Genomic DNA, 27,613 nt, shown 5'->3' on the forward strand with positions numbered 1-27,613 from the left:
TCCCATGTACTTCTGACAACTGAGAACATGAAGGAAAGGCACACAGCAGAGAACCTAAAACGGCATTAACTACCATCGTTGCTGAGTGGATGGGGGACAGAAGTAAGGTGAGCGCCATCTGGAATGGTTTCCACTAGATAATACAGTAAACACTTATTAGCATAATGTTAGCAGTGTGGTTAAGGTTAGGTTTAAAACCACATTTTAAGAAGATAAATTGTAGGCAGGGTTTATGACTTTGTGGCTGTGGTAATTAGTGACGACAGTCTGGTAAGTAGTCAAGTCTGTGGTAGATTGAACTGCATTGCCGCTTAGCGGTCATATGCAGGACCATATCCGAATTATGAACTCACGTCATAAAAAAAAAAATTGTATTGTTTAAACTATTTTAAAAATTGCAGTTCAAACGTTAACCTTACGAAAAAAGATTGCAGTCAGAGTGCTGTATAACTGCAGTACAGTACAGTGCAGAATCCTACTACACCGGCTCTGACGCTCGTCGGATGTGGCAAGGCTTGCAAACTATTACGGACTACAAAGGGAAACCCAGCCGCGAGCTGCCCAGTGACGCGAGCCTACCAGACGAGCTAAATGCCCTTTATGCTCGCTTCGAGGTAAGCAACACTGAAGCATGCATGAGAGCATCAGCTGTTCGGGATAACTGTGTGATCACGCTCTCCGTAGCCGATGTGAGCAAGACCTTTAAACAGGTCAACATTCACAAGGCCGTGGGGCCAGAAGGATTACCAGGACGTGTACTCCGAGCATGCACGGACCAACTGGCAAGTGTCTTCACTGACATTTTCAACCTCTCCCTGACCGAATCTGTAATACCTACGTTTCAAGCAGACAACCATAGTCCCTGTGCCCAAGAAAGTGAAGGTAACCTGCCTAAATGACTACCGCCCCGTAGTACTCTCGTCGGTAGCCATGAAGTGCTTTGAAAGGCTGGTCAAAGCACTTCAAAGTGAGTGTGGAAGAGGTGAACAAATTACTGTTGTCTATTAACAATGACAAGCCACCGGGGTCTGACAACTTGGATGGAAAATTGCTGAGGATAATAGCGGACGATATTGCCACTCCTATTTGCCATATCTTCAATCTCAGCCTAGTAGAAAGTGTGTGCCCTCAGGCCTGGAGGGAAGCAAAAGTCATTCCGCTACCTAAGAATAGTAAAGCCCCCTTTACTGGCTCAAACAGCCGACCAATTAGCCTGTTACCAACCCTTAGTAAACTATTGGAAAAAATTGTGTTTGACTAGATACAATGCTATTTTACTGTAAACAAATTGACAACAAACTTTCAGCATGCTTATAAAAAAGGACATTCAACAAGCACAGCACTTACACAAATGACTGGCTGAGAGAAATTGATGATAAAAAGATTGTGGGGGCTGTTTTGTTAGACTTCAGTGCGGCTTTCGACATTATCGATCATAGTCTGCTGCTGGAAAAACGTATGTGTTATGGCTTTACACCCCCTGCTATAATGTGGATAAAGAGTTACTTGTCTAACAGAACACAGAGGGTGTTCTTTAATGGAAGCCTCTCAAACATAATCCAGGTAGAATCAGGAATTCCCCAGGGCAGCTGTCTAAGCCCCTTGCTTTTTTCCATCTTTACGACATGCCACTGGCTTTGAGTAAAGCCAGTGTGTCTATGTATGCGGATGACTCAACACTATACACGTCAGCTACTACAGCAACTGAAATAACTGCAACACTTAAAGAGTTGCAGTTAGTTTTGGAATGGGTGGCAAGGAATAAGTTAGTCCTGAATATTTCCAAAACTAAAAGCATTGTATTTGGGTCAAATCATTCACTAAACCCTAAACCTCAACTAAACTACAATTACAAGTTAAGGTGACTAAACTGCTTGGAGTAACCCTGGATTGTAGACTGTCATGGTCAAAGCATATTGATACAACAGTAGCTAAGATGGGGAACAGTATGTCCATAATTAAGCGCTGCTCTGCCTTAACACTATCAACAAGGCAGGTCCTACAGGCCCTAGTTTTGTCGTACCTAGACTACTCTTCAGTAGTGTGGTCAGGTGCCACAAAGAGGGACTTGGGAAAATTGCAGTTGGCTCAGAACAGGGCAGCACGGCTGGCCCTTAAAAGTACACGGAGAGCTAACATTGATGACATGCATGTCAGTCTCTCCTGGCTCAGAGTGGAAGAGAGATTGACTTCATCACTGCTTGTTTTTATGAGAGGTGTCGACGAGCTGAATGTCCCGAGCTGTCTGTTTGGAATACTGGCACAGAGCTCGGACACCCATGCATACCCCACAAGACATGCAACCAGAGGTCTCTTCACAGTCCCCAAGTCCAGAACGGACTATGGGAGGCGCACAGTACTACATAGAGCCATGACTACACAGAACTCTATTCCACATCAGGTAACTTATGCAAGCAGTAGAATCAGATTTAAAAAACAGGTTAAAATACACCTTGTGGAACAGCGGGAACTGTGAAGAGACACACACACACACACACACACACACACAGGTACATACACAAATACATATAGACACTCACTCTACACACACGTACACATGGATGTTGTATTGTAAATATGTGATAGTGGAGTAGTGGCCTGAGGGAATACACTAAATGTATTGGGTAAAATGTTATGAAATATAATGTCATGTAATATTTTAAATTGTATATAACTCAATCGCACTCCACACTGCCCTTTCCCACCTGGACAAAAGGAACACCTATGTGAGAATGCTGTTCATTGACTACAGCTCAGTGTTCAACACCATAGTGCCCTCAAAGCTCATCACTAAGCGAAGGACCCTGGAACTAAACACCTCCCTCTGCAACTGGATCCTGGACTTCCTGGGCCGCCCCCAGGTGGTAAGGGTAGGCAACAACACAACTGCCACGCTGATCCTCAACACGGAGGCCCCTCAGGGGTGTGTGCTTAGTCCCCTCCTGTACTACCTGTTCACCCTCGACTGCGTGGCCATGCACGACTCCAACATCATTAGGTTTGCTGAAGACACAACAGTGGTAGGCTTGATCACCGACAACAAAGTTCTACAGCTGCACCAGAGAGCATCCTGACCGGTTGCATCACCGCCTGGTATGGCAACTGCTCGGCATCTGACCGTAAGGCACTACAAAGGATAGTGTGTACGGCCCAGTTTCCTACCATCCAGGACCTATATACTAGGTGGTGTCAGAAAAAGGCCCAAAAAATTGTCACCCAAGTCATAGACTGTTCTCTCTGCTACCACATGGCAAGTGGTACCGGAGCACCAAGTCTAGGTCCAAAAGGCTCCTTAACAGCCTCTACCCCCAAGCCAGAAGACTGCTGAACAATTAATCAAATGGCCACCCGGACTATTTACATTCCCCCCCCTTTGTTTTTACACTGCTGCTACTCGCTGTTTATTATCTATGCATAGTCACTTTACCCCTACTTTATTTAATTTTTTACTTCAGTTTATTTAGTAAATATTTTCTTAACTCTATTTCTTGAACTGCATTGTTGGTTAAGGGCTTGTAAGTAAGCATTTCACTTTAAGGTCTACACCTGTTGTATTCGGCGCATGTGACAAGTTAAATTTGATTTGATTTATAACAGCAATTAGAGTGCATTATAACTGCAGTATGCTGCAAATACCAAAATAAATAAATATTACTGCAATAATTTTGCAGTGTAACTGCAGTTCAACTGCAGTTATTCTGCAAATACTGTGTCCAAAATACCACAGTTGACTGTAGTTACTGCACTTTTACTGCAGTTTCAAAACTGCAATCTTTCTTTGTAAGTTTAAGATTATTTATTTTGTACATGTCACATCCCTAGTTATAAGTATTAAAGAAAGTAATGATCACAGATGTAAAACACTAACAGAGGGGCATGAAATTACTTTTTGGGGTACCAGCCATGTCTGGTGATAACAAAGATTACATTTTATTTTTGGCAAACTATCCCTTTAATGATGAGGCGCGCAAGGGAGTAGCATTTTCCACAAGCCTTTTTCTCATGGCAAATTAATGAAACTGTAAACACATTGGCTACACTCTGGACAACTAAATCAAATGTTTAGGCCCATTTTCTCGGTCTAAACTGAAAAACACTTAGGCCTACTTGAGTTGCGAGGTAATTTTCTAAATGAAGGACTGCAAGTGCCATTTGAGCCGCAACTCGTGCTACTGAAACAGGTGTCTTTCTCATCAATATCACGGTTCACCGTTTACTCCCATTCTAAAAGGGTGTAATTTGCTTAATATTTGTAGTTGAGAAATAGTTAACCCTTTACACTCGTGGGAATTGGCCAATATGGATAGGGTTACATTTAAAAAATTGTTACAGAATAAATATAAAAAGCATATGCATAAGCATGGTAGCAATTGAAAGAGAACAGTTGGGAGATTAAGGGGAAATTATTAGACCAAAGTTGAGAACACAACAGTTCACCTGACACAAGACTGAATCCAAACATTACACTGTTGATTTGATGTGCATTTCACATTTACTGTACATTTCTGTACATACTGTACTAACTGGTTTATCCAAGTGGCACACACCTCTCCAATGTGTGCACAGTTCCTAAGTAATTCCAATGCACTTTTAAGACTCAAAGAAGAGACTTCAACTATAAGGTGCTTTTTTGAGCTGTCCTAGCTGTGCCCTTGAGGAACTACAACAAGCACACTGGTAGTTGTTTTGTTTGGAACACAACCCTGTATCCCCACCATCACACAATTACTATTGTTGTTTACGCAATACAAAAACGGCCTATTATAAATCACAATCTGGGTCAGGTGGGCACCATTTGAAAGCTTGTTCTATTGCAAACATGACTAGCTAAATTATAAAATATGATCTTACAGTGTTAGGCTTTCACAAGGCAATTCAGAGAAACAGATCGTAATTTTGGTGCGCATAGAAAGAAGTCATTAGTGCATTCAGGTGCGTGTTCCACGTCAAATGTTCTTCACAATAGACAAACATATGCTCATTATGTTCAGAACAACCAAGGGTATGACGCCATGTCATCTTGTACAGTGGCTTGCGAAAGTATTCACCCGCTTGGCATTTTTCCTATTTTGTTGCCTTACAACCTGGAATTAAAATTGATTTTTGGGGGGGGTTTGTATCATTTGATTTACACAACATGCCTACCACTTTGAAGATGCAAAATATTTTTGGGGGTGAAACAAACAAAAAAAACTGAAAACTTGAGCGTGCATAACTATTCAACCCCCAAAGTCAATACTTTGTAGAGCCACCTTTTGCAGCAATTACAGCTGCAAGTCTCTTGGGGTATGTCTCTATAAGCTTGGCACATCTAGCCACTGGGATTTTTGCCCATTCTTCAAGGCAAAACTGCTCCAGCTCCTTCAAGTTGGATGGGTTCCGATGGTGTACAGCAATCTCAATTTGATTGAGGTCTGGGCTTTGACTAGGCCATTCCAAGACATTTAAATGTTTCCCCTTAAACCACTCGAGTGTTGCTTTAGCAGTATGCTTAGGGTCATTGTCCTGCTGGAAGGTGAACCTCCGTCCCAGTCTCAAATCTCTGGAAGACTGAAACAGGTTTCCCCTCAAGAATTCCCCTGTATTTAGCGCCATCCATCATTCGTTAATTCTGACCAGTTTCCCAGTCCCTGCCGATGAAAGACATCCCCACAGCATGATGCTGCCACCACATGCTTCACTTTGGGGATGGTGTTCTCGGTGTGATGAGAGGTGTTGGGTTTGCGCCAGACATAGCGTTTTCCTTGATGGCCAAAAAGCTCAATTTTATTCTCATCTGACCAGAGTACCTTCTTCCATATGTTTGGGGAGTCTCCCACATGCCTTTTAGCGAACACCAAACGTGTTTGCTTATTTTTTTCTTTACGCAATGGCTTTTTTCTGGCCACTCTTCCGTAAAGCCCAGCTCTGTGGAGTGTACGGCTTAAAATGGTCCTATGGACAGATACTCCAATCTCCGCTGTGGAGCTTTGCAGCTCCTTCAGGGTTATCTTTGGTCTCTTTGTTGCCTCTCTGTTTAATGGCCTCCTTGCCTGGTCCGTGAATTTTGGTGGGCGGCCCTCTCTTGGCAGGTTCGCTGTGGTGCCATATTCTTTCCATTTTTAATAATGGAGCTAAATGGTGCTCCATGTGATATTCCAAGTTTCTGATATTTTTTTATAACCCAACCCTAATCTGTACTTCTCCACAACTTTCTCCCTGACCTGTTTGGAGAGCTCCTTGGTCTTCATGGTACCGCTTGCTTGGTGGTACCGCTTGCTTAGTGGTGTTGCAGACTCTGGGGCCTTTCAGAACAGGTGTATATATACACTGAGATCATGTGACAGATCATGTGACACTTAGATTGCACACAGGTGGACTTTATTTAACTAATTATGTGACTTCTGAAGGTAATTGGTTGCACCAGATCTTATTTAGGGGCTTCATGGCAAAGGGGGTGAATACATATGTGCGCACCACTTTTCCGTTATTTATTTATATTAATTTTTTGAAACAAGTTTTAAAAAATTCACTTCACCAATTTTGACTATTTTGTGTATATCCATTACATGAAATCCAAATAAAAATAAATTTAAATTACAGGTTGTAATGCAACAAAATAGGAAAAATGCCAAGGGGGATGAATACTTTTGCAAGGCACTGTAACTGTACATCAAACAGAGTTCATAAACGTTGACACTGTATATGACATGATATGGAAACTTGAAGTGCACAATTAGACTCACGGGTGTTTGGCTTGCTTGTCTGACATCAAAGCACATTTATCCAATAAACCCTTTTCCCATAACGTTATCAAGCGAATTAAGAAGGATTATCAACGTAATTTTTAACGACGTAGGCTAAGAAGCAAAATGTGGTTTTCCATAAAAATAATAATTATTGCGAGTTAAAGAACATGTTGCAAGAGAAAAGATATATCACCCTTATTAAACTCTGCAGATCATTTTCCATCAATGGATGTCGATTTAACTTGTTTTGACTGCTATGATTAAGCAATAAAGCCCAATGAGGTGTGGTATTTGGCCAATATACCAGGGCTAAGGACTGTTCTTAGGACATATCCTTTAGCCGTGGTATATTAGCCATATACCGCAAAGAACAGCCCTTAGCCGTGGTATATTGGCCATATACCACATCTCCTTGGGCTTTATTGCTTAATCATAGAAGTCAAAACAAGTTATTTGTCATTCCTGTGGTACACATCTGATATGCCGTTATTATGTGCCAGACGTTAAGACTGAAAAACATTATAAATGGCCTATTCGCGAGATTGACATATTTCAATAGGCATAGGCTACTGACTAAAATATGGGTTTATAATTGCAATTCAACTTTGCCATGTTTTACTGAGCTAGATGCAGGTAGCCTATAGGCCCTGATAGGCCAACATCTCATTTCAGGGAAAAGTTCACAATGTGGAGAATGTTACATTTGCGATAGAGCTGTGACCATGATCACACCTGATAACTTCCAATTTAATTAACTAAAAATGGCCATTAATAATTGCATAATAACACAAGGCTACAACAACAAACTGAGTTATATGCTATTTATTAAATCCGTTTGCCAGCTCCAGGTAGACTACACAAGTGGCACAAATTGATTTGCAATGACTCCAGTGATAGTCATTTCAACATATTTATTGTGTCAAATGGAAGGCTACAGTAGCCTACAATGGCATATAAATTAATAGCCTACTTGATGGCCAACAGATGCAAATGTAGCCTATCATTCTCCACTTAATGTCATTTTCATTGTGGACATTTTCCCATAACACAAGCACGCGAGGGTGTTCTATAACATCCATTTCTACAATGTAGAATAATAGTGAAAACATCAAAACTATGAAATAACAAATATGGAATCATGTAGTAACCAAAATTGTGTTAAACAAATCAAAATATAGCCACCCTTTGCACACTCTTGGCATTATTTCAACCAGCTTCATGAGGTAGTCACATGGAATGCATTTCAATTAACAGGTGTGCCTTGTTAAAAGTTCATTTGTGTAAGTTCTTTCAGTTGTGTTGTGAAAAGGTAGGGGTGGTATACAGAAGATAGCCCTATTTCATAAAAGACCAAATCCATATTATGGCAAGAACAGCTTAAATAAGCAAAGAGAAATGACAGTCCATCAAGTACAGTCACAAAAACCATCAAGCGCTATGATGAAACTGGCTCTCATGAGGACCGCCACAGTAAAGGAAGACCCAGAGTTACCTCTAGTGCAGAGGATAAGTTCATTAGGAGTTAACTGCACCTCAGATTGCAGCCCAAATAAATGCTTCAGAGTTCAAGTAACAGACACATCTCAACATCAACTGTTCAGAGGAGACTGTGTGAAGCAGGCCTTCATGGTCGAATTGCAGCAAAGAAACCACTACTAAAGGACACTAATAATAAGAAGAGACTTGCTTGGGTCAAGAAACACAAGAAATTGACATTAGACTGGTGGAAATCTGTCCTTTTATCTGATGAGTCGGATGATGAATGATTAGATGAACGGATGATCTCCGCATGTGTGGTTCCCACCGTGAAGCATGGAGGAGGTGGTGTGATGGTTCTTTGCTGGTGACACTGTCAGTGATTTATTTAGAATTCAAGGCACACTTAACCAGCATGGCTACCACAGCATTCTGCAGCGATATGCCATCCCATCTGGTTTGCGCTTAGTGGGACTATCATTTGTTTTTCAACAGGACAATGACCCAAAACACACCTCCAGGCTGTGTAAGGGCTATTTGACCAAGAAGGAGAGTGATGGAGTGCTGCATCAGATGACCTGGCCTCCACAATCACACAAACTCCTTCAAGACTGTTGGAAAAGCATTCCTCATGAAGCTGGTTGAGAGAGTGCCAAGAGTGTGCAAAGCTGTCATCAAGGTAAAGGGTGGCTACTTTGAAGAATCTCAAATATAAAATATATTTTGATTTGTTTAACACTTTTTTGGTTACTACATGATTCCATATATGTGATTTCATAGAGTTGATGTCTTCACTGTTATTCTACAATGTTTTTTACAATAGTAAAAAAAAAAAAAAACTTGAATGAGTAGGTGTGTCCAAACTTTTGACTGGTACTGTATGTGTCTTTTTTCTATTAGTTTTTTAAGAGAAATGCCATGGCAGCAGCGGTGCAATTTAGATGTAGCCCAAAAACCCGCCACCAATACATTTCCACCCGCAACATCGTTTTCAAAGTAGCCCAATTTGGCGGGAAAACCGCAAACATGGCAACACTGCGTGCGGTGCTCAAGTTCAGCATGGCTGTCAGCCCATACATGCTGTGTAGCGCAGAGCCTGAGCTCTGACATTTATAGCATGTTACTGTACAGCCACTGAGTTCCAATTTAGGCACTTAGTGTCCAAATATGCCATTTCCAAACATATACGGGTAACAGTGTAAAGGGCTACCAGCATTAGAGAGCTAAAATTCACCCCTTTTTAACCAGTAGATAACCCCACATTTGGCGGGTGTTTTCCTTTTTCCTGTGTTTGAGTTGTGAGCTTAAACTTGGTGGGCAAGCTAAAACAAAAGTTGACTAATTAATACATGATTTGCCGTCATCAAAACAATACTCCCTTTAAAAAAGGACTGGATTAGTTACACCATTCCTGGAGAACAAGCAAACCATTAGGCTACAGCAGTTCTAATGGTTTCAATGTTATGGTCCTTAAATGGTAAAAGTCCAAAGACACACTGTATAGTGTTTTACAATAGTAATGGTATTGGGTTTAATGTTAAATGTCACTAATCACACTACATAGAGATGTTTTCTAATAATTTAATTGAGAAACATATGACTGCCATGAAATGGTTTACAATTGTATGATTTTATTAGGGTTGTCACAACATTGGAGTCACTAGCCCACTTCCCCATCAAAGTTTAGGGCTTCGTAGGAAGTCTTCACATGAGAAATGCACCCTACGGACAGCCCTCAGAGCTGCCATTTGTTGGACTATTCAAGGAGAGTTGCGTTGAAGCATTAAGTTGCTAAGAGAAGGATAAACTGATTTGCTTTCTTTCAGGACTGGCTTGACCACACAATTTATTTTCATATGAGCAAAACCTATTTTGTTAGACTTCAGTGCGGCTTTTGACATTATAATAATAATAATAACAATATGCCATTTAGCAGACGCTTTTATCCAAAGCGACTTACAGTCATGCGTGCATACATTTTTGTGTATGGGTGGTCCCGGGGATCGAACCCACTACCTTGGCGTTACAAGCGCCGTGCTCTACCAGCTGAGCTACAGAGGACCACATATTATTGATCATAGTCTGCTGATGGAAAAAACGTATGTGTTAAGGCTTTACACTCCCTGCTATTTTGTGGATAAAGAGTTACCGGTCTAACAGAACAAAGAGGGTGTTCTTTAATGGAAGCCTCTCCAACATAATCCAGGTAGAATCAGGAATTCCCCAGGGCAGCTGTCTAGGCCGCTTACTTTTTTCAATCTTTACTAACGACATGCCACTGGCTCTGAATAAAGCCAGTGTGTATGTATGAGGATTACTCAACACTATACACGTCAGCTACTACAGCGACTGAAATGACTGCAACACTTAACAAAGAGCTTCAGTTAGTTTCAGAATGCGTGGCAAGGAATAAGTTAGTCCTAAATATTTTAAAAACTAAAAGCATTGTATTGGGAGAAATCATTCACTAAACCCTAAACCTCAAATAAATCTTGTAATGAATAAGAACACAGTTGAGATGACTAAACTGCTTGGAGTAACCCTGGATTGTAAACTGTCATGGTCAAAACATATTGATACAACAGTAGCTAAGATGGGGAGAAGTCTTCCCATAATAAAGCACTGCTCTGCCTTCTTAACAGCACTATCAACAAGGCAGGTCCTACAGGCCCTAGTTTTGTCGCACCTGGACTTCTGTTCAGTCGTGTGGTCAGGTGCCACAAAGAGGGACTTTGCAATTGGCTCAGAAAAAGGGCAGCACAGCTGGCCCTTGGATATACACAGAGCGCTAACATTAATAATATGCATGTCAATCTCTCCTGGCTCAAAGTGGAGGAGAGATTGACTTCATCACTACTTGTATTTGTGAGATGTATTCAAATGTTTAATGCACCGAGCTGTCTGTTTGAACTACTGGCACACAGCTCGGACCTCATGCATACCCCACAAGACATGCCACCAGAGGTCTCTTTACAGTCCCCAAGTCCAGAACAGACTATGGGAGGCGCACAGTACTACATAGAGCCATGACTACATGAAACTATTACACATCAAGTAACTCGTGCAAGCAGTAAAATTAGATTTCAAAAACAGATAAAAATACACCTTATGGAACAGTGGGGACTGTGAAGCAACACAAACATAGGCACAGACACATGCATATACAAGCACGATAACATACGCACTATACACACGTACACATTGATTTTGTATTGTAGATATGTGGTAGTGGTGGAGTAGGGGCCTGAGGGCACACACTTAATGTGTTGTGAAAACTGTTGTGAATGTATTGTAATGTTTTTAAAATTGTATAACTGCATTAATTTTGCTGGACCCCAGGAAGAGTAGCTGCTGCCTTGCCAGGAACTAATGGGGATCCATAATAAATACAAATACCTATTAGTTTTCTACCCAAAGTTGCAAAGAAAACTTTACTTTACTTTCTAAATGTAATCCGTTACAGTTACTAGTTACCTGTCCAAAGTTGTAATCAGAAAAGTATCTTTTGGACTACCCAAACGCAGTAACATAATCTGATTTCTTTCAGTTACTTCTCCTTAAAGGATAAGTTATTTTTTACAACCAAATCTCTATTTTTGATGGAAATGGCATGTTATAGAATAGCCAAGACACCTTTTGTGTGATTTCCCATGTTTTCGAGAAACTTACCCCAAATTACTTCCTAATCGCGTAGTATGGGGGCCCCGAAAATACATGAACAAAGGCTCCAAAAACACCCAAATACGTCATTCTAGAAACGGCAAAGCTCTCAGTATAGTGATGCATTACTCCGATTCTTGATGGTAAAGAAAATAAAAGCCCCACTCGTGGTGTTCTTAAATTAAACTCATTTTTGACAGTATGGAGGACAATACCACAGGGGAGATTAGAAGGGAGTAACTCAAACTTTTATTCCATAGGCTGGGGATCCTCACTATGCAGCTGTTGCAAGAACACATTTTCCCCTGGCTGTCCATTAGGGAGGGAGTATTCATTACTCCGATTCTGTTACAAAACGTTTCATAAACAGAACAAAACTGGGAGGGACCTACCTGAATTTTGTCCAATAAATTTGCTCTGTTTGCTTCAGTTTGGTTCTTAAACGGTAAACTGTTTCTGTAATGAATACACCCCTGGTCACAAAAACAATGATTGATAGGCAGCTTAAACTTCTTCAATTCAACCATTATTGGGTTAAAATACACATATACATTTGTAAACAGCCACCCACAACAAACACAATCCGTAAGATGCAAATAAATGAGAGCAGCAGCAGTGTGATTCAATCACACGTGATATCAGCATCGCCTGTAGTCTAAATACCACTGCTGTCGTCCTTACCTTCAAGTGTTTATTCAAGTTGGATAATCTTTGGATGCCAAAAGCAGTCACACCATTGGAAGACATAGCTTTGACTGTAGCCTACAAAAGACTACTCCTGCTCTTTTCCCGCAATCCATTAAACGCATTTGGTGTGTCATCATAGTGGTCTCTGATTTGTGGTCAGACTTGCTTAGGCAGAACAAAATTTAAATTGTGCCTTTTTTCAATGCTGATTTGAATGTCATTGAGAAAACAGAAGGTGTCAAATAATCTTGGTGAAATTGAGTCAAAGACACGTAACGGAGGGAAAAGAGAATGTAGGGAGAAGAACTGTGATCACTTGGATAAGTTTCTTTTTTTGTTGCGAGTCGCTTTTGCACATTAACAAATGGAACACTAGAGTCAATTTGACTTAATGGTTGTCTTTGGGACAGAATGTCATCTGCCTGTTCGGGAAGCCACAAAGCAGATTCCACCTGCCCGACTGTTCAGTTTACCTGCCCCCGGCAATCGGGCAACCGTTAATGTCAACCCCTGCAAGGGATCAAACACTCCCTATGTGGAAAGGAATGTTTAGAGAGGAAATAGACGCAGGTTAGATTTCAGACGTTACTCACCGAGCTACCCTTGGTGCTGCCGTAGCACAGGACCAATTTGCGGTAGTTATACAGCCGGATCTCACTGAACAGACTCAGGTAGGACGGCATCTCTGGTAGTGATCGTGAGAACACCAGGACACACTGGTAAAGTTGGCTGATGGAGCTCCAGTCGTTGAGGAACATCTCCACCACCTTCCTCCCTCCCACAGGCTCAGAAAGAGGGTTCTCGTAGGTTAGGTACACATGGCGCGTAGAAGCTGGACACACACAGAGATAAGGGCACATTAGACTCAGTTTGGGTAGTGTGTGTGTGTGAGAACGTGCATTTCTGTGTGTGTTTTTGTATGTGCTCATGCGTGTGTTTATATTAGTGTGTTTACCTTGCTCCTTGCTGTGTGTGCTGTTGAGCGGGTAGTTCCCTAGAACCAGCTCCGCGACCCAGGTACGGTTGTTCCGGCCCTGCAGACGGAAGGTGCAGTCCAGCAGAGAGCGCTCCAGAACCTGCCTCGTCTCCTCCCCTACACCCTTACTGGGAGGGATCCTAGGTAAAGGGAGGGGAACAGGACCACAAAGGGTTAGGTACATGGTACCTAGTACATATGTCTATCACTGAAATTACGGGTATAAACCATCATTAAAAATATATATATACAGTAATGTTTAAAAGTAAGTACACCCCCTGGAAAGTTGTATTTTTTAAACATATTTGAATAGATGGATATGTAATCTTCACTTCAACACTATTGACAGATAAAGGTAATCTAATTTAACAAATGACACTGACATTTGTCATTTATTCATCAAAGATCAACAGAATTGCAATTCCATAGTTCGGGAAAAATAAGTACACCCCTAGCTTCAATAGCTTGTGTTGCCCCCTTTGGCTGAAATAACTTAAATGTAGACTTTTCTTGTAACTGTCTATCAGTCTCTTACATCGACTGGGAGGAATTTTTCACCACTCTTCTTTACAGTACTGCTTCAACTGTGTCATGTTCGAGGGCTTTCTTGCATGCACGGCCCGCTTCAAGTCCTCCCACAGCATTTCGATAGGATTGAGATCTGGCCTTTGACTCGGCCATTCCATAACCCTCCATTTCTTCTATTTGAGCCATTCTGTTGTAGCTTTGCTTTTGTCTTTTGGATCATTGTCCTGTTGCAACATCTATGTTCAGCTCAGCTTCAGCTTTTTGACAGATGGCCTCACATTCTCCTCAAGAATTCTCTGGTACAATATAGAATTCATGGTTGACTCAATGATGGCAAGTTGGCCAGGCCCTGAGGCAGCAAAGCAGCCCCAAACCATAATGCCACCGCCTCCATGCTTTACGGAGGTTCATCTGTTCAAAGGCAGTGTTTCGTTTTCGCCAAACATGGCGTCTGGCATTGCGGCCAAACAACTTCACCTTTGACTCATCTGTCCAGAGCACATTGTTCCAGTAGTTTTGGTCTTTACCCAGGTGTTGTCTGGCAAACGTCAGTCATGTCTTGATATAATTTTTTGAGAGCAGAGGCTTCTTCCTTCCTGACCTCCTATGTAGGACAAGTTTGTGCAGTCTCTTTCTGACAGTTGACTCATGCACATCGACATTGATTGTGGCAAGAGAGGCCGGTAGATCCCTTGATGTTACCCTGGCGTTCTTAGAGACTTCCATAAGCATCTTTCGGACGATCTGTCCTAGGTAGATTGCCAGTGGTCTGGAATTTTCTCAATTTGTAGATGAGCCGTCGGACAGTGGAATGATGTACTTTGAATTGCTTGGAAATGGATTTGTAACCCCTCCCAGACTAAAGGGCATCAATAATATTTCTTTTGAGGGCCTCGGGTAGGTATTTTGATCTTGGCATGATGTGTTACCACACACCCATATGGTTAAGACAAAACCAGCCCACATTTCTAATCTTTATGGAAGGCTGGACCCTCCTAAGTTTCTCTCTAATGATTTTCTAATAATTTGGATCTGTTCTGGTGCACCTGACTAATATTAGCCATTTTATGTGACGGTAAAGGTAGGGGTGTACTAACTTTTTCCGCATAAGGAAAAGGCATTTTTGTTTATTTTAATTGCAAAACATTTTCAAAGTAATTTTTGTTGTTGTGGTGATTTGTTAAATTGGGTTAATTTATCAATGAATGTGGTGAGAATTCAGCTCAAATATCCATGTGTCCAAAATATGTAAAAAAACAACTAAAAAAAAGATTTAAAAAAAAACAAACGACCACTTTCCAGGGGGTGTACTTACTTTTTCACATGACTGTATACATGTTTTGTGGGTATGTGTCTAAGTGCGCTGCGAGAAAGCTTCAGTTCAAATCAGTAGAACCGAAATCACAATCATAGACACTTTCTGACTTCAGCATTATCTTTAAAGCCCACATGCAGTCTTCTTCATTTCATTTTTTAATTATCAATGTATGTCTAATAAATCACTCCAAATATATTTTTTATCATTTATTTCCCTGAGCTTCCCTTTGCCAACGAAATGCTCAGTCTGTTCGGGTGGGTGTGTTGATAAAATGTTAATATATTACAAACACAGCCCTACTTTGTGGATAGGACCGTCTAGACCAGGGGTGTCTGCGGGTTTTGTTTTTTTCCGTTCAATTAAGCCCTAGACAATCAGGTGAGGGGAGTTCCTTACTAATTAGTGACCTTAATTTATCAATCAAGTACAAGGGAGGAGCGAAAACCCGCAGACCCTCGGCCATCCGTGGAATGAGTTTGACACGTGTGGTATACAGTAATCCCTCGTTTATCGCGGGGGTTACGTTCCGAAAATGACCCGCGATAAGTGAAATCCGCGAAATAGAAAACTTTTTTTTTTTTTACAATTAGCAACTATTACATGTATACAAATACAGTGACTCACGTGTAGGCCGTTTCACTGCTCTTCAGACTGGGCCGCTGCATCCTGACTGCGCTCTGCAGTGTTCTCTTCTTCTGAAGCCCGCGGTGCAGGTGTGTTTGTTCGGGAGAAGAACATAGTGATAGGCAGCTGTTGTCGCTCTTTTTCTTCTTTGCAAGAAGATCCTTGTACACCGACATGCCACCATCGATTACGTTGGAGAACTGTAACGAACGGCTCATCAAAGGGTCCCATTCCTCAGCTACTCGCTTAAGTTCAGTGGCCATTCGCACCATGGTTGCTAAGCGACCAAGCGTTAGTCCTTCCTCCTCATCTCTCGTGTCCTCTTCTCCCTCTTCTCTTTCATCGTCGCTTTGTGGCTTTGTCATTTCTGCCAGCTCTGCATCGGTCAGCGGCTGTGCGTCTCCATCAATCAGGGCGTTTATGTCATCCGGACTCATGTCATTAAAGCCGTCTCCTCCAATCTGTTTAGCCAGATTCACAGCTGTTTCTACGGCAGAGTGGTGGACCTCGTCAAGCGAGCCTCCGGTTGCGTTTTGCACTGCCTCTGGCCATAGTTTTTTCCAGCAGGCCTTCAGAGTTTCCGTTTTCATTTCCTGAATGGCCCTCTGAATGTTTTGGAGACACGATGCGATGGTGTATCCACGCCAGTAGTCCTTCAGTGAGAAATCTTGATCCGAGTCCATAGCGTCAACAAGATGTTGCAGGGTGTTGCGCGTATAGAGAGCCTTGAAAGCACGGATGACTCCTTGGTCCATGGGCTGAATCAGGGATGTAGTGTTTGGCGGCAGAAATTCGATTTGCACACCATCATATGCCAAATCATTACCGTGACCTCCGGCGTTGTCAAGGAGCAGAAGCACTTTAAAGTCCAGTCCCTTTCCTCTCAAATAACACTTGACCTCCGGGATGAAACAGTTTTTGAACCAATCCAGATTGAGCGCTTTTGTCATCCAAGCCTTTGCATTGTACATCCAGTAAACAGGCAAATCATCCTTATTTTTGTTTTTCAGCGCCCTGGGATTTTTAGACCTGTAAATCAGCCCCGGTTTAATCATGAAACCTGCGGCATTTCCGCACATAGCCAGGGTCAAACGGTCTTTGTGAACTTTAAATCCTGGGGCTTTGGCTTCTTCCTGCATGATGAAGGTGCGGGAGGGCATTCGTTTCCAAAATAAGGCAGTCTCATCCATGTTAAAAACTTGTTCGGGCTTATATCCCCCCTCCTCAATGATCGCCTTGAATTTATTGTTCACGAAGGCTTCTGCCTCAGCGGTATCCGCAGACGCCATCTCACCGTGCAGACAAACATTTTTAAGTCCAAAGCGTTTCTTAAACTTTTCAAACCAGCCCTTGCTTGCATTAAATGCGCTTGGCACTTTGTCAGCAGCACTTGCTGGGGGCCTGGCATCCTCTCCCTCTTCCCCGTCACTGACAGCAAAGTTTTCATACAGCATTCTCGCTTTTGTGCAGATAACGTTTGTATCCAGGGTTATGTTTTTTTTCCTGCAGTCATTAGTCCACAGAGCTAATGCCGTCTCCATCCGTACCATGGTCTTGTTGCGGACAGTTACAACCCTTTTTGCATTCGTATTAAAATTGACTGCTGCTGTCGTCCTTATGTTTTTTTCCTCCTTCTTTATGTAACGAACGGAAGATTCATTGATTCCGTAATGGCGAGCAACGGCTGCATAGCTTTTACCTTCCCTTAGCATGTCCAGAAGTTTAACTTTATCTGAGATAGGTAGCATCTTCCGCCGTTTGGGCCCATCCGCAGGTGCTTTTGTCGGTCCAGGCCGTTTCAGTCGACATTATGGGTTTAGGAGATGTTCGAAATTACAAGATAATTTGGCCAACTTAATGTAAATTTGCCAAGCTGTTTTATGTACGTACACATAACTGCACGAGACGACAAAATGATAGCACAATTCGTAGCATGTTTTGATACAAGAAGCGGGAGTGAGTTTTTAGCGAATCAGAATGCAGAGCACAATGCACCAAAAAAAAAAAAATGCATTATGAAAATCCGCGAAATAGCGAATCCGCGATAAGTGAACCGCGAAGTGGCGAGGGATCACTGTAGACTCTAAAGCAAACCCTGCTTATCCCTTCAAAGTAGGAGGATACATATGCAAATAAAAGATGACTGGTCATTGGTAATAATCAGATCAGATTGTGATGTCATGCTGTGGGCCAAAAACCCCATCCCACCTGAACAGGCTGAAATTCCAGGTGTATTTTATTGTATTTTTTAAAGCTCTTACATTAAAAAGTGCATTTTCATCATTTTCACAATTTCACAGTGTTATTTCGATCTCAGTGTGAAAATATCCACACAAAAAAACAAAAAAAACACATTTGACTGCACTGCCCCTTTAACATTCCCATTGACTTCCATATTATTAGACAGTGCCACTAACATCAACTGCATGATGGGGAGTCTTACTTGAGGATGCGGATGGCATGACTGCAGCAGTCTCCCTCCACCTGCACACCCTGGTGAGGAATCTCCATCTGAGATAACTAGAGAGAAGAGAGACATGTTAGAAGGAGTAGGAATGGAGGGAAGAAAGGGAGGGATGAGGAGAGGACGAAAGAGAGGAGAGGTGAGGAATCTCCATGTGCGACAGCTGGATAGAGAGGAGAGACAGACAGAGAGGAGGAAGGATTGATGAGGAGAGGAAAGGAGGAAGAGAGGGATGGAGAGGAAGAGGAATGATGAAGAGAGATATGAATAGTAGAATGGGAAGTGGTGGAGAGGGAGGAGGTGGAAAAGTAAAGAGTGAGGAAGAGTTGTAAGATCTAGAGAGAGAATAAAAGTGGTTCCTCCCTCCATCCATACCTCCACTCTGAGGCCTAAGAAGGGCATGTTAGTGTCACACATGGCCACTAGGTGAGCCAGCTCCTTGTTGAAGGCAGACATCTCCCCTGAGCGCTTTGGCTTCTTGGACTCCAGAACACCCTGGTCACCTGACAACTGGAAGACAGAGAAGAGAGAGAGGAGATATACAGTGAGATAACCGAACATCTAATGATTATAAATAATAATACATTTACTTTATAACACACTTTTTATTTATAGTTCAGGAAAATATCAGGGTTTATATGTATTTTGTAAGTATTTTTCCTTCGATTAATCCTTTTAGGACATGGTTTCAGATCATTTACAGTGGGGAAAAAAAGTATTTAGTCAGCCACCAATTGTGCAAGTTCTCCCACTTAAAAAGATGAGAGAGGCCTGTAATTTTCATCATAGGTACACGTCAACTATGACAGACAAATTGAGATTTTTTTTTCCAGAAAATCACATTGTAGGATTTTTAATGAATTTATTTGCAAATTATGGTGGAAAATAAGTATTTGGTCAATAACAAAAGTTTCTCAATACTTTGTTATATACCCTTTGTTGGCAATGACACGGGTCAAATGTTTTCTGTAAGTCTTCACAAGGTTTTCACACACCATTGCTGGTATTTTGGCCCATTCATCCATGCAGATCTCCTCTAGAGCAGTGATGTTTTGGGGTTGTCGCTGGGCAACACGGACTTTCAACTCCCTCCAAAGATTTTCTATGGGATTGAGATCTGGAGACTGGCTAGGCCACTCCAGGACCTTGAAATGCTTCTTACGAAGCCACTCCTTCGTTGCCCGGGCGGTGTGTTTGGGATCATTGTCATGCTGAAAGACCCAGCCACGTTTCATCTTCAATGCCCTTGCTGATGGAAGGAGGTTTTCACTCAAAATCTCACGATACATGGCCCCATTCATTCTTTCCTTTACACGGATCAGTCGTCCTGGTCCCTTTGCAGAAAAACAGCCCCAAAGCATGATGTTTCCACCCCCTTGCTTCACAGTAGGTATGGTGTTCTTTGGATGCAACTCAGCATTCTTTGTCCTCCAAACACGACGAGTTGAGTTTTTACCAAAAAGTTATATTTTGGTTTCATCTGACCATATGACATTCTCCCAATCCTCTTCTGGATCATCCAAATGCACTCTAGCAAACTTCAGACGGGCCTGGACATGTACTGGCTTAAGCAGGGGGACATGTCTGGCACTGCAGGATTTGAGTCCCTGGCGGCGTAGTGTGTTACTGATGGTAGGCTTTGTTACTTTAATCCCAGCTCTCTGCAGGTCATTCACTAGGTCCCCCCGTGTGGTTCTGGGATTTTTGCTCACCGTTCTTGTGATCATTTTGACCCCACGGGGTGAGATCTTGCATGGAGCCCCAGATCGAGGTAGATTATCAGTGGTCTTGTATGTCTTCCATTTCCTAATAATTGCTTCCACAGTTGATTTCTTCAAACCAAGCTGCTTACCTATTGCAGATTCAGTCTTCCCAGCCTGGTGCAGGTCTACAATTTTGTTTCTGGTGTCCTTTGACAGCTCTTTGGTCTTGGCCATAGTGGAGTTTGGAGTGTGACTGTTTGAGGTTGTGGACAGGTGTCTTTTATACTGATAACAAGTTCAAACAGGTGCCATTAATACAGGTAACGAGTGGAGGACAGAGGAGCCTCTTAAAGAAGAAGTTACAGGTCTGTGAAAGCCAGAAATCTTGCTTGTTTGTAGGTGACCAAATACTTATTTTCCACCATAATTTGCAAATAAATTCATAAAAAATCCTACAATGTGATTTTCTGGATTTTTCCTCCTCAATTTGTCTGTCATAGTTGACGTGTACCTGTGATGAAAATTACAGGCCTCTCTCATCTTTTTAAGTGGGAGAACTTGCACAATTGGTGGCTGACTAAATACTTTTTTTCGCCACTGTATATTTTAATTAATTGTAACCCATACAAGCAGTTCTGTAATCCAGTCCTACTTTTCTCTTAGCTCCATGGCGGGCCCTTCGGCCGGCGCTATTGTCCAGGACGAGCTGCTCCAGGTTGGGCTTGAAGTGCTGAAGGAGCTGGGCGCATGGAGGTCCCTCCTCACCCTCCAACTGAGACACGGAAAGGAAGGAGTACTTGTACTGGAGCTCCGTGGGACAGCCAGGCACGTCAAGCATCTCCACCACCTAGAGAGACAGGGAAGGGGAGGGAAGGGAAGGGTGAGGGAGGGAGAGAGAGAGGAATGGGATAAAATAGGAATGAGGAGGGGTTAAGAAAAGAGTGGGAAAGTTGTGCATGGTTAATGTACAGTATATTGTTCTAAATGTTTTGTGTTTACAATAAACTTACTGTATTTTGGGGACAAATAATTGGGATAAGGTGGGAGGCACTTACAATATAATACTGTGGTAGCCGGGTTAGCCGGATGAAGATCCTGTGTTTTGATAGGCTGCCGGCAGGGTGGGAGGCGGAGTTGGAGAGGTGTAGTATGTCTGTGCAGACAGTGGGGAGGTGTTTCACTGACTGTCTACACCTCTGCTCCCCTAACCAAAACCTGGAGGGAGGGAGAAGAGTGGTGAGGAAAGAGACAGCGAGGGGGGTGTGAGAGCGAAATAAACATTAGTGAACTGAAATACGACATTCTCCAAATAGACCAGACTCTGCCAACGAGCAGCTATTTCACAGTTCAACATTCACACATCAGTGAGACATCATTATCACTCTACTAACACTCTTTCCCAAACTGATAAACAAGCCATTTCTGGCCAGATCATATCATATAAATAAAACCACAGAACATTGACTTAAATCCGTTCCAGTAATTATATTTCTATGCATATCACAAAATGACAGACTCAACCTCACAGAGTAGAGTGCTGGTCTACGTAATTTATACAAACACCCTAAGTCATTTCAGAAATTCTTCCCCTGCATAGAAGCACATTTCCATGGAAGGGCGCAATATCTGGTCTTATATCCATATGGGCATACTACACTGAACAAAAATATAAACGCAACATGCAACGATTTCATAGAGTTTACTGAGTTACAGCTCATATAAGGAAATCAGTCAATTGAAATTAATTAATTAGGCCCTAATCTATGGAGTTCACATGACTGGGAATACAGATATGCATCTATTGGTCACAGATACCTTAAAGAAAAAAGGTAGGAGCGTGGATCAGAAAACCAGTCAGTATCTGGTGTGACCACCATTTGCCTCATGCAGCGCGACATCTCCTTCTCGCATAGAGTTGATCAGGCTGTTGATTGTGGCCTTTGGAATGTTGTCTCACTGCTCTTCAATGGCTGTGCGAAATTGCTGGATATTGGCGGGAACTGGAACACGCTGTCATACACGTCGATCCAGAGCATCCCAAACATGCTCAATGGGTGACATGTCTGGTGAGTATGCAGGTCATGGAAGAACTGGGACAGTTTCAGCCTCCAGGAATTGTGTACAGATCCTTGCGACATGCAGCTATGCATTATCATGCTGAAACATGAGGTGATGGTGGAAGATGAATGGCACGACAATGGGTCTCAGGATCTCGTCATGGTATCTCTGCGCATTCAAATTGCCATTGATAAAATTGTGTTCGTTGTCCGTAGCTTATGCCTGCCCATACCATAACCCTACCGCCACCATGTGGCACTCTGTTCACAACATTGACATCAGCAAACCACTCGCCCACACAATGCCATACGTCTGCCATCTGCCCGATACAGTTGAAACCGGGATTCCTCTGTGAAGAGCACACTTCTCCAGCATGCCAGTGACCATCGAAGGTGAGCATTTGCCCACTGAAGTCGGTTACAACATCGAACTGCAGTCAGGTCAAGACCCTGGTGAGGACGACGAGCCCGCAGATGAGCTTCCCGGAGACAGTTTGACAGTTTGTGCAGAAATTCTTCGGTTGTGCAAACCCATAGTTTCATCAGCTGTCCGGGTGGCTGATCTCAGACGATACTGCAGGTGAGGAAGATGGATGTGGAGGTCCTGGGCTGGCGAGGTTACACGTGGTCTGTGGTTGAGGCCGGTTGGACGTACTGCCAAATTGTCTAAAACAACGTTGGAGGCAGCTTATGGTAGAGAAAGGAACATTACATTCTCTGGCAACAGCGCTGGTGGACATTCCTGCAGTCAGCATGCCAATTGCACGCTCCCTCAAAACTTGAGACATCTGTAGCATTGTGTTGTGTGACAAAACTGCACATTTTAGAGTAGCCTTTTATTGTCCCCAGCACAAGGAGCACCTGTGGAATGATCATGCTGTTCTTGAGATGCCACACCTGTCAGGTGGATGGATTATCTTGGCAAAGGAGAAATGCTCACTAACATGGATGTAAACAAATTTGTGCACAACATTTTAGAGAAATAACCTTTTTGTGCGTATGGAACATTTCTGGGAACTTTTATTTCAGCTCATGAAACATGGGACCAACACTTTACATGTTGCGTTTATATTTTTGTTCAGTATACACTACTAAGGTACTAGGGTGAAGCACTTTGCATACTAAAGTGTGCTAGTGTGGATATGGAGGTATGAAGGCCTTCTGAGGAGTAGTGATATGACACATGACAGGCAGTTGTCACAAAGAGAGACAGGAAGTGGATTTACTTGAGCTGCTGCAGCCAGGATATGATGCGCTTCATGTCGTCGTTGATGGTCTTCTCAATGTCGTCCAGTATGGACTGATCTGGAGACAGACAGACACAGTGGAAGTGAGTACAGTGTATGTGTGTGTGTGTCCCAGCTTACCGATGTGGTGTGTGTGTGTATGTGCCCCTCCCTGCTTACGAATTCCATACAGCATTGGCTGGAACATCCCTGAGTGCAGGTCTACAAAGATATGCAGGCACTCGGAGCGTCCGCAGGGCTCCAGAATGGGAATGACCAGGGTGGGCAGAGCTGTCTCTATGAACGCTGAAACACAGGCAGGCAGGGACAATAACATCACACATTGACGACATAGTTGTTTCTCTCCACAACATTGTTCATTTCATTCTGGGTCGATGTGGTTGGATTAGTCAGTGTATAGCTACGTCAGAGAGGACAGAGACTCACAGCTGTCGCTGGGGTTGCTGCTCTTCAGGATGGCTTTCAGCTCCTGCAGCTTCTGATGGGAGCGGGCGTGCACGCTGTCAATCAAAAGCTTCTCCACTGACAAGTGGTCAATCTTCAGGAGGGGGCGGGTATAAAGACAGGAAATGAGGTCATCATCACAACAACAAAAATTGTACAGCACCATATCTGCGAGGAACGAGGCGTTAGCTCACCTTCATGGCTCTCTCCATCAGTCTAGAGTCACAGGCAGGGAGCGGAGGATCATGGGAGATCTGCAGAGGCTTGGAGCCGTCTGAATCGTCAATCTTGATGGTGACTTTGTGGACCGACGCAGTGCCCGTCTTCCTTCCCAGGACCTGTTGGCTGGAGAGGGGGCGAGATAGAGGGGGAGAGAGAGAGAAAGAAAGAGAGGTCAAATTATGGTGGACCAATTTCCCTGTGATGAATGATAAAAGTATATGCATTCAACGAACCAATCAATCATTGAACCATCAGGCCTGTTAACGTATAACTTCTCAGTGAGTAGTTGAGTGTGTGTGTGTTTCTTACTTCCAGACGGCCAGCGTGAGGCACTTGGCAGGCATGTAGCGCTCCACCTGCACCAGGTCTCCCCAGCGCTCTCGGACCAGCATGAGGGTCTGGGAGTGGAGCACCTCCAGCTGAAGAGACAGGCAGAATGAGTCTAGACGGGACGGGGTTAAGGAAGGGCTGGTCCAGGATGATGGCATACACACTTACTCACAATACACACAGATAAAGAAATGCAGACACACATGATACACACACACCCAGGCTGTGTGTGTGTGGTGACAGACTTCAGTTATGAAACCAGACTGCGACTGGCAGTTATACTTGCTATGAAGTCATGATAAGGTTCATACAAAAACTGACTGATAGAAACAAATCCTTCGCCATATCTAATTATTGGCGGTCTATTGAGCATAACAGTATTTAAATATATGTAGCATTATTCATTTCCCACTAAAGAGTATTTGAAATGTTGTAAATATTTCTGCTTGGTTCATGGAAACAAACTGATGAACTGAAAGACATTGTGTGACTGTTGGCTTTGGCACTCATTGGAATGCTGTTGGTGCCCTGGGCCTGCTGTACGCATGGTCACTGTCGGTCAATATTGTATGTGTGCACACACACACACACACCCACACAGACACAATTACATTCACTGCAGCAGCTCAAGCCAGACTTGACCCTGAGCCCACTGTCTGCACAGAAACAGTACACACACACACACAGTGAAAGGATACGCAGGCAGCTGTACATATCCTGCAGTGGTTTCTCATCTGCAAACAGGCGTGACTGCACCAGCTCATGGATGAAGTTCACTTGCATACTGTGGACCAGAGCTCTGCCATCTGGAAGGAGGGGCGGGGGTAATATTGAAAAAGGAGTTAGCAACAAACAAAAAAAGAAAGCAATCTTAAGATTGTTTTTTTCAAGTACTGGATGTGTTTTTCATTCAAGTTGGATTACTCCTGAGCATCAGGACCAGAAAAATTATCATTTACTGGACATATTGTGAGAGTTGAACACTCTGGACTCTTTCATTTTCATTTCTGTATTATAATAAGAGTTTGTGTATCTTGCTCTTTGCAAAACGCGAGTTAGTTAGTCCAAGGAAGCTGGCCTAAAGCTAATTGCTAACTAGCTAGCTAAACACCCTTTGGCTAAATGCACTAGCTAGGCTAAAGCAAACGTTATCTCTAATACAGGTTGGCTACTAGTGGTGGTGTATATCAGTACGTTGCAGTGTTTCCTCTGGAACAATTTGAAGCAGTGAGGGGGAAAGGTTGTGTGTAGAAGGACTAAGAAGCTCAGTTCTGGTGACTTTTTTTAAAAGGACATTACACTTCAAAATAAAATTATGCTGACACCATTTTTCTCAAATTATTTGTTAATTATTTAAACATATTGGACAATGCAAATAGCCTATGCATGGTCCATATTATCAGGTATGCTATTGGCAGCATAGTGACTATAAATAAATAGGCTGAAGTATGGGGTTGCCTATCTGCATTTACCCTATTGGGCTAATCATTTAACTAGTTAGCATCCTATTGATGTATTTTATGTCTAAATAAACTTGCATAAACACAGTGAATATAATGTAGGCCTACCTGTTAGGGTAACTTGGGGTAAACCGCCACCCCGGTTTAAACTGCCTGTACTTCTCACAGAAACCACTTCATGTCATATTTTTCCCCCCAACACGTTCCCTGGTTACCACTACTCTTGTTCAACTAAAAATGTAATCTGTCTCATCAAAAAAATGTAAGTCACTGTATTTTACCCCAAGTTACCCTACAATTGACCCGTGTTACATTTATCTCCACTCTCCCCTATGCACTCACAGCAAATTGCAGAGCGGTAAAGCTGCTAAAAACTCTGGGTTTAAAAAGATGCAGTTCGCACATATTTAGGAGTTGAGAAATAAATAAAGTAGGAATCGAAAGCTCTATCTGGGATCCCCCACTTTTTTAAAAAGGCCATCAAAACTGCTTTTTTCTCCACGATTGCAATACTTGTTGTGCATTGACTGTTTGTCAGAATGCATGTTTCACCTTCCTATGGCACTCGTAACTTGAATGCGCATCGAGAGGAATATTTATCTCGCATAAAACACACAATGCAATCCGGTTTCCGAGCTGGTCATGGGTGCACCTCAGCCACGCTCAAGGTCCTAAAACGATATTATAACCGCGATCGATAAAAGACAGTACTGCGCAGCCGTCTTCATCGACCTGGCCAAGGCTTTCGACTCTGTCAACCACCGCATTCTTATTGGCAGACTAAATTGCCTTGGTTTCTCAAATGACTGCCTCGCCTGGTTCACCAACTACTTCTCAGATAGAGTTCAATGTGTCAAATCGGAGGGCCTGTTGTCTGGACCTCTGGCAGTCTCTATGGGGGTGCCACAGGGTTCAATTCTCGGGCTGACTCTATTCTCTGTGTATATCAATGATGTTGCTCTTGCTGCTGGTGACGCTCGGATCCACCTCTATGCGGACGACACCATTTTCTATACATCTGGCCCTTCATTGGATACTGTGTTAACAAACCTCCAAACGAGCTTCAACGCCATACAACACTCCTTCCGTAGCCTCCAACTGCTCTTAAACACTAGTAAAACTAAATACATGCTCTTCAATCGAACGCTGCTGGCACCCGCCCACCCGACTAGAATCACTACTCTCGGCGGGTCTGACCTAGAGTATGTGGACAACTACAAATACCTAGGTGTCTGGTTAGACTGTAAACTCTCCTTCCAGACTCACATTAAGCATCTCCAATCCAAAGTTAAATCTAGAATCGGCTTCCTATTTCGCAACAAAGCCTCCTTCACTCATGCTGCCAAACATGCCCTCGTAAAACTGACTATCCTACCGATCCTTGACTTCGGCGATGTCATTTACAAAATAGCCTCCAACACTCTACTCAGCAAATTGGATGTAGTCTATCACAGTGCCATCCATTTTGTCACCAAAGCCCCATATACTACCCACCATTGTGACCTGTACGCTCTTGTTGGCTGGCCCTCACTACATATTCGTCGCCAAACCCACTGGCTCCAGGTCATCTATAAATAATAATATGCCATTTATTTATAAATTTATTTATAAATCACTGCTAGGCAAATCCCAGTCTTATCTTAGCTCACTGGTCACCATAGCAACACCCACCCCTAGTCTGCGCTCCAG

At 42.9% G+C, this 27,613-nt stretch overlaps 1 protein-coding gene across 2 annotated transcripts in view; it reads right to left on the reverse strand.

Moving 5' to 3' along the window:
• The window catches only part of med14 (mediator complex subunit 14), a 59,330-nt gene that overhangs the window by 28,114 nt on the left and 3,603 nt on the right, over positions 1-27,613 (reverse strand). For both annotated transcript variants that reach the window (XM_045210737.1, XM_045210736.1), the window contains exons 7-18: positions 25,163-25,270; positions 24,444-24,576; positions 24,107-24,257; positions 23,895-24,006; positions 23,628-23,753; positions 23,448-23,526; positions 21,220-21,379; positions 20,817-21,011; positions 18,837-18,971; positions 18,441-18,517; positions 13,507-13,667; positions 13,145-13,383 (exon numbers count right to left, since the gene is read on the reverse strand). In XM_045210737.1, coding sequence (XP_045066672.1) covers positions 13,145-13,383; positions 13,507-13,667; positions 18,441-18,517; positions 18,837-18,971; positions 20,817-21,011; positions 21,220-21,379; positions 23,448-23,526; positions 23,628-23,753; positions 23,895-24,006; positions 24,107-24,257; positions 24,444-24,576; positions 25,163-25,270 — 1,676 coding nt within the window. The remainder of the gene's footprint in view (positions 1-13,144; positions 13,384-13,506; positions 13,668-18,440; positions 18,518-18,836; positions 18,972-20,816; positions 21,012-21,219; positions 21,380-23,447; positions 23,527-23,627; positions 23,754-23,894; positions 24,007-24,106; positions 24,258-24,443; positions 24,577-25,162; positions 25,271-27,613) is intronic.

The sequence above is a fragment of the Coregonus clupeaformis genome, chromosome 4 (genome assembly GCF_020615455.1).
Source record: "Coregonus clupeaformis isolate EN_2021a chromosome 4, ASM2061545v1, whole genome shotgun sequence".
In the NCBI taxonomy this organism is placed as follows: domain Eukaryota; kingdom Metazoa; phylum Chordata; class Actinopteri; order Salmoniformes; family Salmonidae; genus Coregonus; species Coregonus clupeaformis.